We start from the raw sequence: 12,076 nt of genomic DNA, 5'->3' as shown, positions 1-12,076 counted from the left end.
ACAAACCCACCCCATTTTCACTCCTCTCTTCTCTGTCTTTTTGATGGGACCATGAAACCCCCGTTCTCCCTCCCCATCTCCTCCCTCGTTTTCCTCACCCATGGGCCCTATCTCTCTTTCCCTTGGGGGACAGAGCCCTTAGACTCTATTGTTATGGGGCAGGGCCATCTGTCAGTGTGCACATTCACACAACCACCAGAAGGCCACAACATGTGCTGATTTAAATGAAGAACCTAACTTTCCCAGGACACACAGGCATGACCCCGGCAGCCGTAACCCCCCCCCCCCCCCCCCTCGTCTCCTCGTGCTCACCTCACTCTCTCCGAATGCACCAATGTCCCCAGCCATCCCTATCCATCCCCTGCCCCGGACGCCACCCTCCTTCCCACAAGAAATACTGTCTGCATATGAATCAGTAAATTAGAGCCCAACCCTTTCAACACCCGCCACCCCTCCCTTGGTGTATGGTAATGACTGTGCAATGTGGACCTTTTTATACACAATGATGGATTTCCACCTTAGCAGCTGATAGGGGGGTGCTCCTCCGTGGGTTGTAGGGTGAAATAGAGTTGGGTGGGGTGAGTGTGCAAAGAAGGGATATTTAGTGATAAAGATGGTGGGGGTCTTAATAGTCTTTAGTGAAGCGTGTGCGTGCGTGCTATTGTGCTTTAGGGTGTTCAAAGGAGATCCGTTAATAGGTCAAATTAAAATGTATAAGGAACATTTATTGTAATTCTACATATGCGTGAGTGCATACACAGTTTATGGTTTTGTGTGTGTGTTTGTGTACTTGGAAACAAACATTGGGGGAGCAATGGGGGAAGAGATTGGACTGTCTGTGGGACCCCAGCGTAGGACAAAGGGACCGGCAGGGGGATGGGGCTGGGGAGGTTGGGGTGGGCCAGGGGTGAGTGTGTGTCACACGCTTTCGCATTGTGGCTCGGTCAACAGGCGTGTGCCACGGGTGTTGTCTCAACTCCCCTGTGCCTGCTGTCCAGCTCTGGAGGGGGAAGCCATGAGAACCAAACCCTGGGTCTATAATGAGGGGTGTGCTGTTTCTTATCAAAGATGGACAAGGCAATGTTAGAATCACCATTACAACCCCATTCAATGACAGGGAGGCTCCCGGCTTCCCCCGGATGGGAAAATATTTCATAAAAACCGTCAAAATATTATATTTGATTTCTTTGAATTATCTGCAATTTGCTACTTAAACGTTTTTATTATGTTGGTGCGATAAATTAGATACATACTGTTCTCACAATGCAATTTAAATATTTTGTGAATCATATCATCAGGTACGCAAAATGTTGCTTGGTCTTTACAGATGTATACAACAGTGTTACCGATTATGTAACAATACAGCCACATAACAACAAAATTATGCCTTTCATCACAGTCAACTCTTTCCAGATTATTTTGAGAATCTATATCTATAAGATTATAGTGTCATACACCATAACCCATACAAAGTTTGTCATCATCAACATGAAGCCAAAAAACATGCTGTTAAGTTGTGGTTCTTTCTCAGTGTCCCATCCAACTCCTTTTTAATGGGCTGTGCTGGCCTGTGTCCCTGGCCAGAGAGAACATTGTCATGTAAGGGGGGACCGTGACACAGCTATGGCAGCTGGCGGCCCAGCTTGCAGGGCCAATTCCTGACAATGAAGAGCCGTCCCCCTGGGGGCAGTGATTTAGGACAGGGGTCTCTGGACAGCCGCTGGAGAGGACCCTTTTAAAAAGGACACTACCCCTCCCCAACTCTTCCTCTCGCTCCCTATTCACTATAGCCCCATACTGGTTTCTGCACCTTGCAGTCTCCACCCCAATCCCCTCATCTCTCCTGAGACCTGAGCAAGAGGCTATGGGATGGACCTGGAGAATTCCTGAGGTGGACTTTGTTGACATTACTGAGCCACAATGGGGAAGACAACAGGTGCTCATGGATCCTCTGTCCTGCGCAGCAGCTGAGAGATAGGGTATGGACTATTATTGCTATTATCAGGGGCTATACCTACTGGTGGGCTGTTGGCTTGGCCTTTTCCCGCTCATCTCCAGCACAGTTCCCTCCCCTATCTGTAACCTAGTCTTTTCCTCCTGGTTCCCACAAGCCTTTCTTTCACACAAATCCTCAGCTAACACCTGCTGCCACTGCTTTAGTTTCTCAAATTAGCCAAGCAGCCACTTAAAACCACAATGCTGAATCCGATCCTTCTTACTTCTCTATGGTCTTTTCATGTATCTTAAGTAGAGGAAATGTTTAGCTAAACAAAATGATAAACTTAGTAATTTAATTTATAAAATATATGGGTCAGGTCAAGTCAGTTTATTTATAGAGATTTAAAAACAGACAATGTCGACCAAACTGCTGTATAAAGTCATCAGATAAGGCAAATATCTATATGTGTGTGTCAAGACATTACCTAAACTAAATTATGATTTTTTTTTTCTGGTATGTCTCAAATGAGCAGTCATCCAACAGATTGTTTGGCCTGGCAACATGATATTACTGATAACAAAGACTCTTAACAGAGCAAGTGTCCTGGGGATATGGGGAGTATATGGTTACCGCGTCCCTGATCTCTCCTATTGTGGTTTCCCTGTCTCATAGAAGGTTGAAAAGAAACGTGCACATATGGGCCCACAACGCAGGTGTCTGCGTCTGTTCAATTCAGGGCAGATGCTCATGGTAGAGTGAAAGACTAAGAAAACAATCATAAGGGAGGTCTCTATTCACAAGATATGTGTATTCACAATTTTGACCATTTCGAGCAGATTGCGCTGACACTGAGACTGTTATGGGTGTCCAAAAAATTCTACAATATCCCACAGTTTGTCAATTCATCTTTACTCTATATGTAATGTGTAGCTTGTGCATGTATTCCGGCAACTTTAAACTTTTGTTATAAAATGTGTGTATTGCCTTGTTTTTGTTCTTCTATAGTATTAAATCTGTAAAAATAAAAAATAAAACAATACTTTATTCAGGCTTTATTCTGAGCTTGGCTTTGTCTGTCTCCACTTTATATAATTCAGACCATGTTGTAAATACATACACTTATAATTATGGGTATTTGGTATGTGTAAAGGTAAAACATTAGTTAATGAATTATCGATTTATTCATAGGGACCCATGCTAGGATGCGTCAACACACTGGTGTTGCCCTAGGGAATGTGGCAGATGTGTTTTGATCAACATTGGCACGCGACTGGCCACAGCAACCTCAAACGCCTTCTCTACCTCCCCCTTAGTTCTTCGTTTCTGTCTCTATCTCTCTCTCACACGCACAAACACACACACACTGCGCCATACACCCCTATGGAGTGCGTCTGGGCCCCCCCACGTAAATATTACGGCACTCTTCCACAAACTTTAGCCAAGCACGTCCAAGGCAACAATATATGCAAATGAGACAGCAGCACGGCCGGGGACACCCGTGGATTGGTTTGAGCCCCTACTTCATGCAGCTGGCCGTAATCTGATCTGGACACAAAGGCCTCCTTGCTCTCAAGATTTCAGCAGGTACACAGGCGAGTCGTTTAGTAAGACGAGCAACAGACCACAATAGTATTCGCCGTTGTTATGTTACATTGTTTTACTGGAATTGGTTTTAAAATATGCATCACAAATGCGCCGAACATGTGGTTTTCCTCTGGGCGATATAAAATGCCAAATACCAACAAAACGGGTCCTGTTTTTACAATTGAACAAGACCTGTGAAGTAGTTAATCTGTTTAGAACGTTCAGGCATAGTCATTGTGGCGCATTGATCATCAACTCCATTCAAGATAATAATATTCTCCACACCACTTCATATGATCGATATCGTGTGATGCACGCTATGTTTACGTTCCCACGAGTTACCATGTGGTGTCTCTTCGGGGACGAAAACTTCTGGCTTCCCCTCGCCATATGGCCCCGGATACCCATACCGTTACAGGTTCTTTAACATGCTTCCAGATCAGTTTAGACGGTGCCCAGTAGAAAGTGGCGTATAGAGACGTGCGTTTGAGGAAGGGAGGGAGGGAAAACGACGTTGGATAGTGGCAGATGGCTTGTAAGGGTCTGGCAGCGTCTGAAGGCGTGTCGTGGCCCTTCACAGAGAATCCCTGAGGGCTACCCGTGCATTCAGAATCAATGAAAATTAAAGCGCAGAGAATGGATGAATAGTCAGACCTCGAGTCACCCTTTTTGTTAGCGACAGCTACTGGTGGGCAAGAGTTAAACTACAACAGCCCCCTACAGTAGCACTTTAGTTAAACAGTCACCCCCGTAGCCATCATTTTTGGAAGAAAGTATAAAAAAGGAGCATTCTGTCCCAACTAGTTTAGCGGCAGCCTGAAAACGCTGGTATTGTAGGGAAGAGGAATACATATGTCAAGTCAAGGCTTATATGTCTCATTAAATCAGACATAGGGTCTACAGACATGCATTTAATTTAACCAAGGTGCCCCTTAAGCGAAATGGTTCAGGTGCAATACATGGACACGTCTCAAATGAACGACATTGGATGAATACAAACCAGGCTAGATCACTTCAAGGAAAAAAAACAAAATCACTGTGATCACCCATTTTATATTTGTCTTGTCGATATGGTCAACAGGTAGCAAAGCAAGCTCTAATCGTAATAAATTGGGATATACAAGTTAAAACCCACCTTGCATATCAATAAAGTGACTCGATGTATCTGTGTATAGTAACTACTAACCTTAGGCCATGTCCATTATCCTAAAGAAAATCACACTTCTAATGAACGACCTAATTAAGAAAAAACCTACCCCACCCCCAACACACCCTTCCCAAAAAAGTACAAATGGGTCTGATTCTGTTGGTGACCAACATTATGTTTAAGACTAAAGTTGTTCATTATTCAAACATGGCGGGCAACAAAATAGTCTATTTGACTGCGATGGTTATGTTTTGTAAGGTAAAGTCTTTTAAAGTTAGGGACAATGTGACTATGGGGGCGCGCGCCCAGAGAAGCTCGCTCACTGTTAAATTGTGGGAAGAGCAGGTGCTGCTCGAATTACCATACAGCTGAGCGCACACAGAGGGAGTGAGAGAGCAAACTTATTTCTTCAACTCACAATAACAAAGTGCCCTCAGGACTGCCTCTCATTCGCTCACAAACACGCGCACACACTTTCTTTATTCTCTTCGGGAATTAGAAATCGAGAGCAAAGGAAAAACTGTGCCCATATAAATGTAGCTTTTGCTAGCGTTTACCTCTCTACATTTGCTGCCAAGGAATGTGCATTATTCTGTAATTTGTCATTTTCATTCAAAACAAAACATTCTCCCACAACTAGAAATGTTTGTACGGTTACACAATACAATTAACTGAGTATGTGTCTCACAATGGCACGCATACAGTATGTCCACAAAACAACTAAAAACATTTATAACGATTAATATTACGGATAGACTAATCATAAGAATACATGCATAGTCATAAAAATACATACTACTAGGTTAGTACTTAATCATAATCTCACTGTATTGCACAAGTTAAACTGCCTTTAAATCTAAATGAGCCCATTCTAATTTTATATAAAAGTTTTTAATTAGTGAAATAATGCTTCAACAATTTGTTCAAGCAGATTTGACTTCAGACTGGCTTTGTCATTTCAACCATTAAAAGTTAATACAGTAGTAGGCCTACACCGTGAGACAAAACACAAAGCTGTAAGATTACACAGACCTTACACAGGACTAGAGTGCACGTGTACAAACATGGACAAAGCGCGAAACACTACAACATTGATACAACAGGATACACTGTAAAACATATTGTATCCTTTGGCCAGTTCGCGGAAATAGTTTCACATAGGGTAAAACTATTTATGTACAAATTCGATCCTCACATGACGACACGAGTATGGGGTGGTATTCCATTGTGATTCCTCGAGACGCATTGGGGGTAGAGAATTAGCATGTTATTACCATAGCATGCGCCGGCCCATATAAAACTGGCTGCAGGCGGCCTACACTTAAGACAAACGCACAGATAATGTCGAGTGAAGACGTTGGAAGGAATCGGGGAAGTAGGCCTATGTTGGATGACTGACAAATATTTTCTTGGGATAGCCTAGACCAAGACAAACAAAAAATCTACTTCCTAATTTTGTCGCCCTCTCGGTTTCTACGAAGAGACAAAAAATGTCAATTTATTTCTACACTTTTTCAAGTGGGATTATTGTAATGGAATTTTAGAGTAGTTCAGCCCAGGTCCAATATTTATTCCTTTTTTGACCGTTGGGATTTATCTTTGTTTCATGGACATGAAGGAAAACGACGTGAATAATACAAGCAACTGATGCTAAGACTCAAAAGCTTGCCCAATGAATCATTCCCCAAGTTGTGGACACATTTGAAAGGAAGTATCCGGAGGATAAGTTGAGCAAAGCTGCCCCAAGCCTTTTAACGTATATTTATTTATTATTATTTATTTATTTATTTAATATGGGGCGCACCATCCTTTTGACAATTGCCGTTCTATCCATCTTATTATGCCAGGTAAGACACACACACATGTAAATATATAGCCTATGTAATCATACATGTTATGCATCACCAAGTTTTAGAACCCTTTACAGGGGTGCTGCACTATCATTTAGCCTACTGCTGTGCACTTTATGTAGTCCTGTATAGTCTTGTTTAGTGTAGCCTTATGTAGCTCTGTGTTGTTCTATGTAGCATCTGGAGATGGTAGTTTTGTCTCATTGTATTATTAGGCTATATAGCCTAGCTAATTGACGTACAATTAAGGCAGTCTAAAGTCTAAAGTAGCCTCGGCGACATTCATCTTTTGCATTAATAATAAACATCTTTAACTTTTTTTAACAGGGTTTTTGTTCGGGAGTTTTCGAACTTAAACTGCAAGAGTTTTTGAACAAGAAGGGAGTCCAGGGGAACAAAAACTGTTGCAAGGGCGGGCTTGCGTCTTCGTTTCAGCAGCAATGTGAATGTAAAACATTTTTCAGAATCTGTTTGAAACACTATCAACCAAATGCATCACCGGAGCCACCTTGCACCTTCGGAGGCGCTGTTACACCAGTGCTTGGGTCTAACTCTTTTCAAGTTCCCGAAATCATCCCAGAGAGTTCATTCACGAACCCAATTAGAATAAACTTTGGTTTCACATGGCCGGTAAGTCAAAAACATTTCCCCCCAAAGTTTTTAATGTTAACCACATGTCAATTTAAGATGATTTTTCCGAGTCTAACACAGAACACAAACGCATATGACGTCTGTGTTGAATTGTGTTTGAAATCTCATGTTACGCATTAGCTTGGAGTACAATCTGCTAGATGCTATCTCCATCTCCGCTGGCCACCTGTTTTATGTAGCCATTTGTATCTTTTCAGGGGACATTCTCGCTGATCATTGAGGCATTGCATACAGACTCCAAAGAAGATCTTTCTACAGGTATGAAAAAAAGGCAATCCTAGAGAGGTTTGGATATTCTGGTCCAGGTTGGTCCTCGCTGACATGAGTTAATGAACCCCCCCATTTACATCTTCAGATAATCCAGACCGTGTTATCAGCACAATGGCCACTCAGAGGCATCTAACGGTGGGAGAGGAATGGTCTCAGGACCTGCACACCGGTGGAAGAACCGAACTGAAATACTCATACCGTTTTGTGTGTGACGAGCACTACTATGGCGATGGGTGCTCAGTGTTCTGTCGTCCCAGAGACGATGCTTTTGGCCACTTCACATGTGGAGAGCGCGGCGAGATTGTGTGCGATGCAGGGTGGAAAGGACAATATTGCACAGAACGTGAGTTTTTCCTATGAAATATTTGTAATGGACTTTATAATAGCATTGTTGAACGATGAATGCAGTAGGGCGAATGCTCTTTCAAGCATGGAATAATATATTTCCGTAGGCCTATGATATATATAGGCTAATATTAATACTTTCATTCCTAAAAAATATTTGCCCTTACATTTAACTTGTGCGAAAATACCACGCTTCTACACGCTCCCGCTCCCACACACACACACACACACGACCACTTGATTTATTCCACAGGAAAGTTTTTGGAATAATCTCACGCGTGCCATACATTTGCATGCTACGTCCGATTCGTTACTCTTGGAGTGGGTTGGATGCTGATTGGCTGATGCGGGTGGGGTATTGTTTGAAGTGGGCAGCTGCCGGGAGAGAGTAGACAATGGGGCAGCTGTCGCGCACTGGCACCATACTCACCAGCTGTCCACTCTTATCTTCCCCAATCCGAGATATTTAAGGGGAGTTGTGTGCACTGAATGGATGAGTTTTGACCCTCAGCAAAAGATAAAGGGTCCACGCATATACTCTTTGCCTTCATATGTACTATTTTATTACTGTGACTGGGTGTTATTTACAGCTACTGAGTTTAAGGATCTACATGTAAAACAGTTATGATATCAGTGATACAACTACTGCTCATTTTTTCACTTATTGCCACTGTCCATGTTATCTTAGCTATCTGCCTGCCAGGATGTGATGAAGAACATGGCTTTTGTGAGAAGCCAGGGGAGTGCAAGTAAGTTTATCAGTTAAAATTGAGTCTCACATCAAAAATACAGTTATTGTATTCAGAAAATACTTTGTAGGGTATATGACATAACTTGCCACAAGAGGACAAACTGATATATTATTGGTTGACAGATGTAGAGTGGGGTTCAAAGGTCGCTACTGTGATGACTGCATCCGTTACCCAGGCTGCCTCCATGGGACCTGCCAGCAGCCGTGGCAGTGTAACTGTCAGGAGGGCTGGGGGGGCCTTTTCTGTAACCAAGGTGAGTAACTCTGAAAAGAGAGAACAAGTTGACAGTGAAACCAAAGTTTCTTGAAAGAAAATACATTACAAACAACCTTACAAAACGAGTGTCCGGGTGGGAGAGAAGAGATGTTTTCTTTGCTGTTGTTCGGCCATATGTCCCTCTATAGCAAATCAACATGTGCTGTGGTGTCTTTCCAGATCTCAACTACTGCACTCACCACAAGCCCTGCATGAATGGGGCTACTTGTAGCAACACTGGCCAGGGAAGCTACACCTGCTCCTGTAGGCCAGGCTTCACTGGCTCCAGCTGTGAGATTGAAGTCAATGAGTGTAGCGGGAATCTCTGTCGCAATGGAGGAAGCTGCACTGTGAGTACAATCATCATCAGCGTTTCAAGATGTAGACCCTTATGTTTAGGAGGTATTAGAATGATGAATATGACTGGGATGATATAGCAACCACTAAAACATTCCACCCACTTTTCTTAGGACATGGAGAACAAATACACATGTGCTTGCCCTCCTGGTTTCTATGGTAAAAACTGTGAACTAAGTGCCATGACATGTGCGGATGGGCCCTGCTTCAATGGAGGCCGCTGTGCTGACAACCCTGATGGAGGCTACTTCTGCCAGTGTCCCACAGGCTATGCCGGCTTCAACTGTGAAAAGAAGATTGACCATTGCACTTCCGGTCCATGTTCAAATGGTAAGGAGGAAAATGGTTAAGATGACCAAAACATTGTAATTTGTTGATCTGGAAAACTCACTTGAATGAATTGAACATGAATTGCAGTCCTTTGGAAAACACATTTTGTCTGCTAACTCAAGACTAAATATTAACACCAATCCTTTTCTCTGAACATAGGTGCCCGCTGTGTTGATCTTGTCAACTCCTACCTGTGTCAGTGTCCGGAAGGATTCACAGGGATGAACTGCGACCACACGGGAGACGAGTGTTCCATGTACCCTTGCCAAAATGGTGGTACCTGCCAGGAAGGCCCAAATGGGTACATTTGCACCTGCCCTCCAGGCTACACAGGGCAGAACTGTAGTTCCCCCATCAGCCGGTGTGAACACAACCCCTGCCACAACGGCGCCACCTGCCATGAAAGAAACAACCGGTATGTGTGCGCTTGTGTGCCTGGTTATGGTGGCCGCAACTGCCAATTTCTTCTCCCAGAACATGCTGCTATCCGAGGCTCTGAAATTCCCTGGATGGCCATTGGTTCTGGGGTGGCACTGGTGTTGTTGCTGTTGGCGGGCTGTGCAGTGTTGGTGGGTTGCATCCGCTCCAAGGTGCAGCGTAGAAGTCAGGGTGACGTTGGTGAAGGAGAAACCATAAACAACCTAACCAACAACTGTCATCGGAGTGATAAGGACCCTGCAGTTAGCATTGTCACAACATCTGGCATTAAGAACATCAATAAGAAGATGGACTTCTGCAGTGACCCTGATGAGGGAGCTTCACCTGGGAGGAGCAGCTACAAAAGCCAACACCCGCCGGCGGACTATAATCTTGTGCATGAGGTCAATTACGAGCAGGCGGCCAAGGAGTTGACACTAGAGGCAGCCTGCGAGGAGAAGTGCCAAATGCTGGACTCATGCGAGTTTGAGGAGAAACGCACCAAACGATTAAAAAGGTAAGAAAGCCTTTCAATTAAGTGCAAATTCTTAAAACTTGATTCCTAACGTATGTCAAGTACCAGGTTGTTAACTTTTATATTTTCAACAGTGATGCAGCGGAAAAGAAAGTTCCAGAAATGTCTGCATGTGCGGACACAAAGTACAAATCCGTGTTTGTGATGTCAGAGGAGAAGGATGAATGTATAATCGCAACCGAGGTAGGTCTGAAATATTTCTATTCATTTAGCTTCAACTACAATTGTTGTATAAAAAACTGTGAGTCTTACATAAAAATAAACTAATGGGGATTTGTTTTTCCTATCGCTTTAGGTGTAACAAGCCACAAAGAGGCTGTTGCTCATTGGCTCTATGGGAGAGTTTTTATACTCCTTCAAATGCTGCTCTAACCCTAGGGGGAGGTGTCCTGCCTTGAGACTGCTGCTGATACTGAGACGTTTAACTGATATTCAGAGTGAGCTGGTTCTCTACTGGAAACTAAGCGCAGACAGTTGCGGCCTGTGGGATAGGAATCGGAGGGGCAAAGACGTTTTACCTTTTAAAGACACCACTATTCATGCTTCAGTCCACTTTCAAATTGTTTATAAGATTTTTTATCGAAAATCGAGAAATGTGTTAGTCACAGAGAGCATTTGGTTTGTGTAAATGGAAACGTTTGAAGTTTTTGCAACATTTGCACCCAGCCCTTTTCTCTAACCCACAAGCCGTTGCTGAGCGCAGGAACTGCATCAAACGGTGGATGTTTGGCCATACTGGCCTGTTTTTCACAAAGCTGTTCATATGGGCTGTGATCCTGTCACTAACCTGTGAGGACTGTTAACGTATACTTGATCACTGTGTAAAACTGGAGTGTATTGTTTCTAAGCCCTCTGAACCATTTATGACATAGTATTGTTATTGGACATGCGTTTTGTCTATTTCCTTAAAAAAATTGTCTTGATAAGGATTATGTGATTTTATAAAAAGAAAAAAAAGATATTGATGACAAGATATATGATTTAAATTTGTATAATTTAATTGTTATTTTATTTGGTGGTGTTGTATATTTGTGACATTATTATTTAAGTTTTTTTTTTATTGCTGATATTTGCAAAGGCACTTCAGGTCAATGGGATTGTTTTTTTTAAAGAAATGTTATTTAAGGAAGGACTGTACAAAATGTTACTACTGTTACTGTCTCCATTACTGTTTTTAGTGAAGGATTTAGCCAAGACTATTTTTCCAAATAAATATTGAACTTTGAACTTTTTGTCAGCCTGTGCTTGATGTAAGGGATTCTTTAGGGTCTGTGAGCAAAGTTAATCAGTAACATCTGTTGGCTACCCCATGGTGAGCTATTCTGTGCTGACACTGTTAGCCACTACCAGGAATTGAAAGTGTCTCCCTGGAAACCAAAGGGGACAATTCATAAAAATGTCCCCACGCTAGATTTACCACTCACAATTCGTCTCAATGAATAAACCAGGTAAAGAACAAACACTTGTCCAAATAAAAACGTAAATAGTTTGGAACAAATAAGCTTCAATGTGTCATTTTAAGTTGATAATTAAATTTCTCTCAAATAGAAATAACAAATTTGGAACTTGAATGGACTTCTAGAAAAAGTTAATTTTAACATTGCATTTTGCCCATTCAACTTCCAAGATGTTTCTATGAAATAA

The 12,076-nt window shown here is 42.6% G+C and overlaps 1 protein-coding gene across 1 annotated transcript; it reads left to right on the top strand.

Moving 5' to 3' along the window:
- Nucleotides 1–6,350: 6,350 nt before the first annotated feature.
- dla (deltaA) lies at nt 6,351–11,621 on the top strand. The gene is made up of 10 exons (XM_084685856.1): nt 6,351–6,517; nt 6,848–7,150; nt 7,369–7,429; nt 7,527–7,784; nt 8,475–8,535; nt 8,661–8,791; nt 8,974–9,143; nt 9,264–9,480; nt 9,640–10,414; nt 10,507–11,621. The coding sequence occupies exons 1-10, from the start codon at nt 6,464–6,466 to the stop codon at nt 10,697–10,699; spliced, it is 2,223 nt and encodes a 740-aa protein (XP_084541982.1). The 5' UTR covers nt 6,351–6,463; the 3' UTR covers nt 10,700–11,621.
- Nucleotides 11,622–12,076: the final 455 nt, after the last annotated feature.

The sequence above is a fragment of the Hypomesus nipponensis genome, chromosome 21 (assembly GCF_054491055.1).
Source record: "Hypomesus nipponensis isolate SF chromosome 21, ASM5449105v1, whole genome shotgun sequence".
Taxonomy (NCBI): domain Eukaryota; kingdom Metazoa; phylum Chordata; class Actinopteri; order Osmeriformes; family Osmeridae; genus Hypomesus; species Hypomesus nipponensis.
The sequence above is the reverse complement of the archived record's forward strand: the minus strand, read 5'-3'. Positions and strand labels throughout refer to the sequence as shown.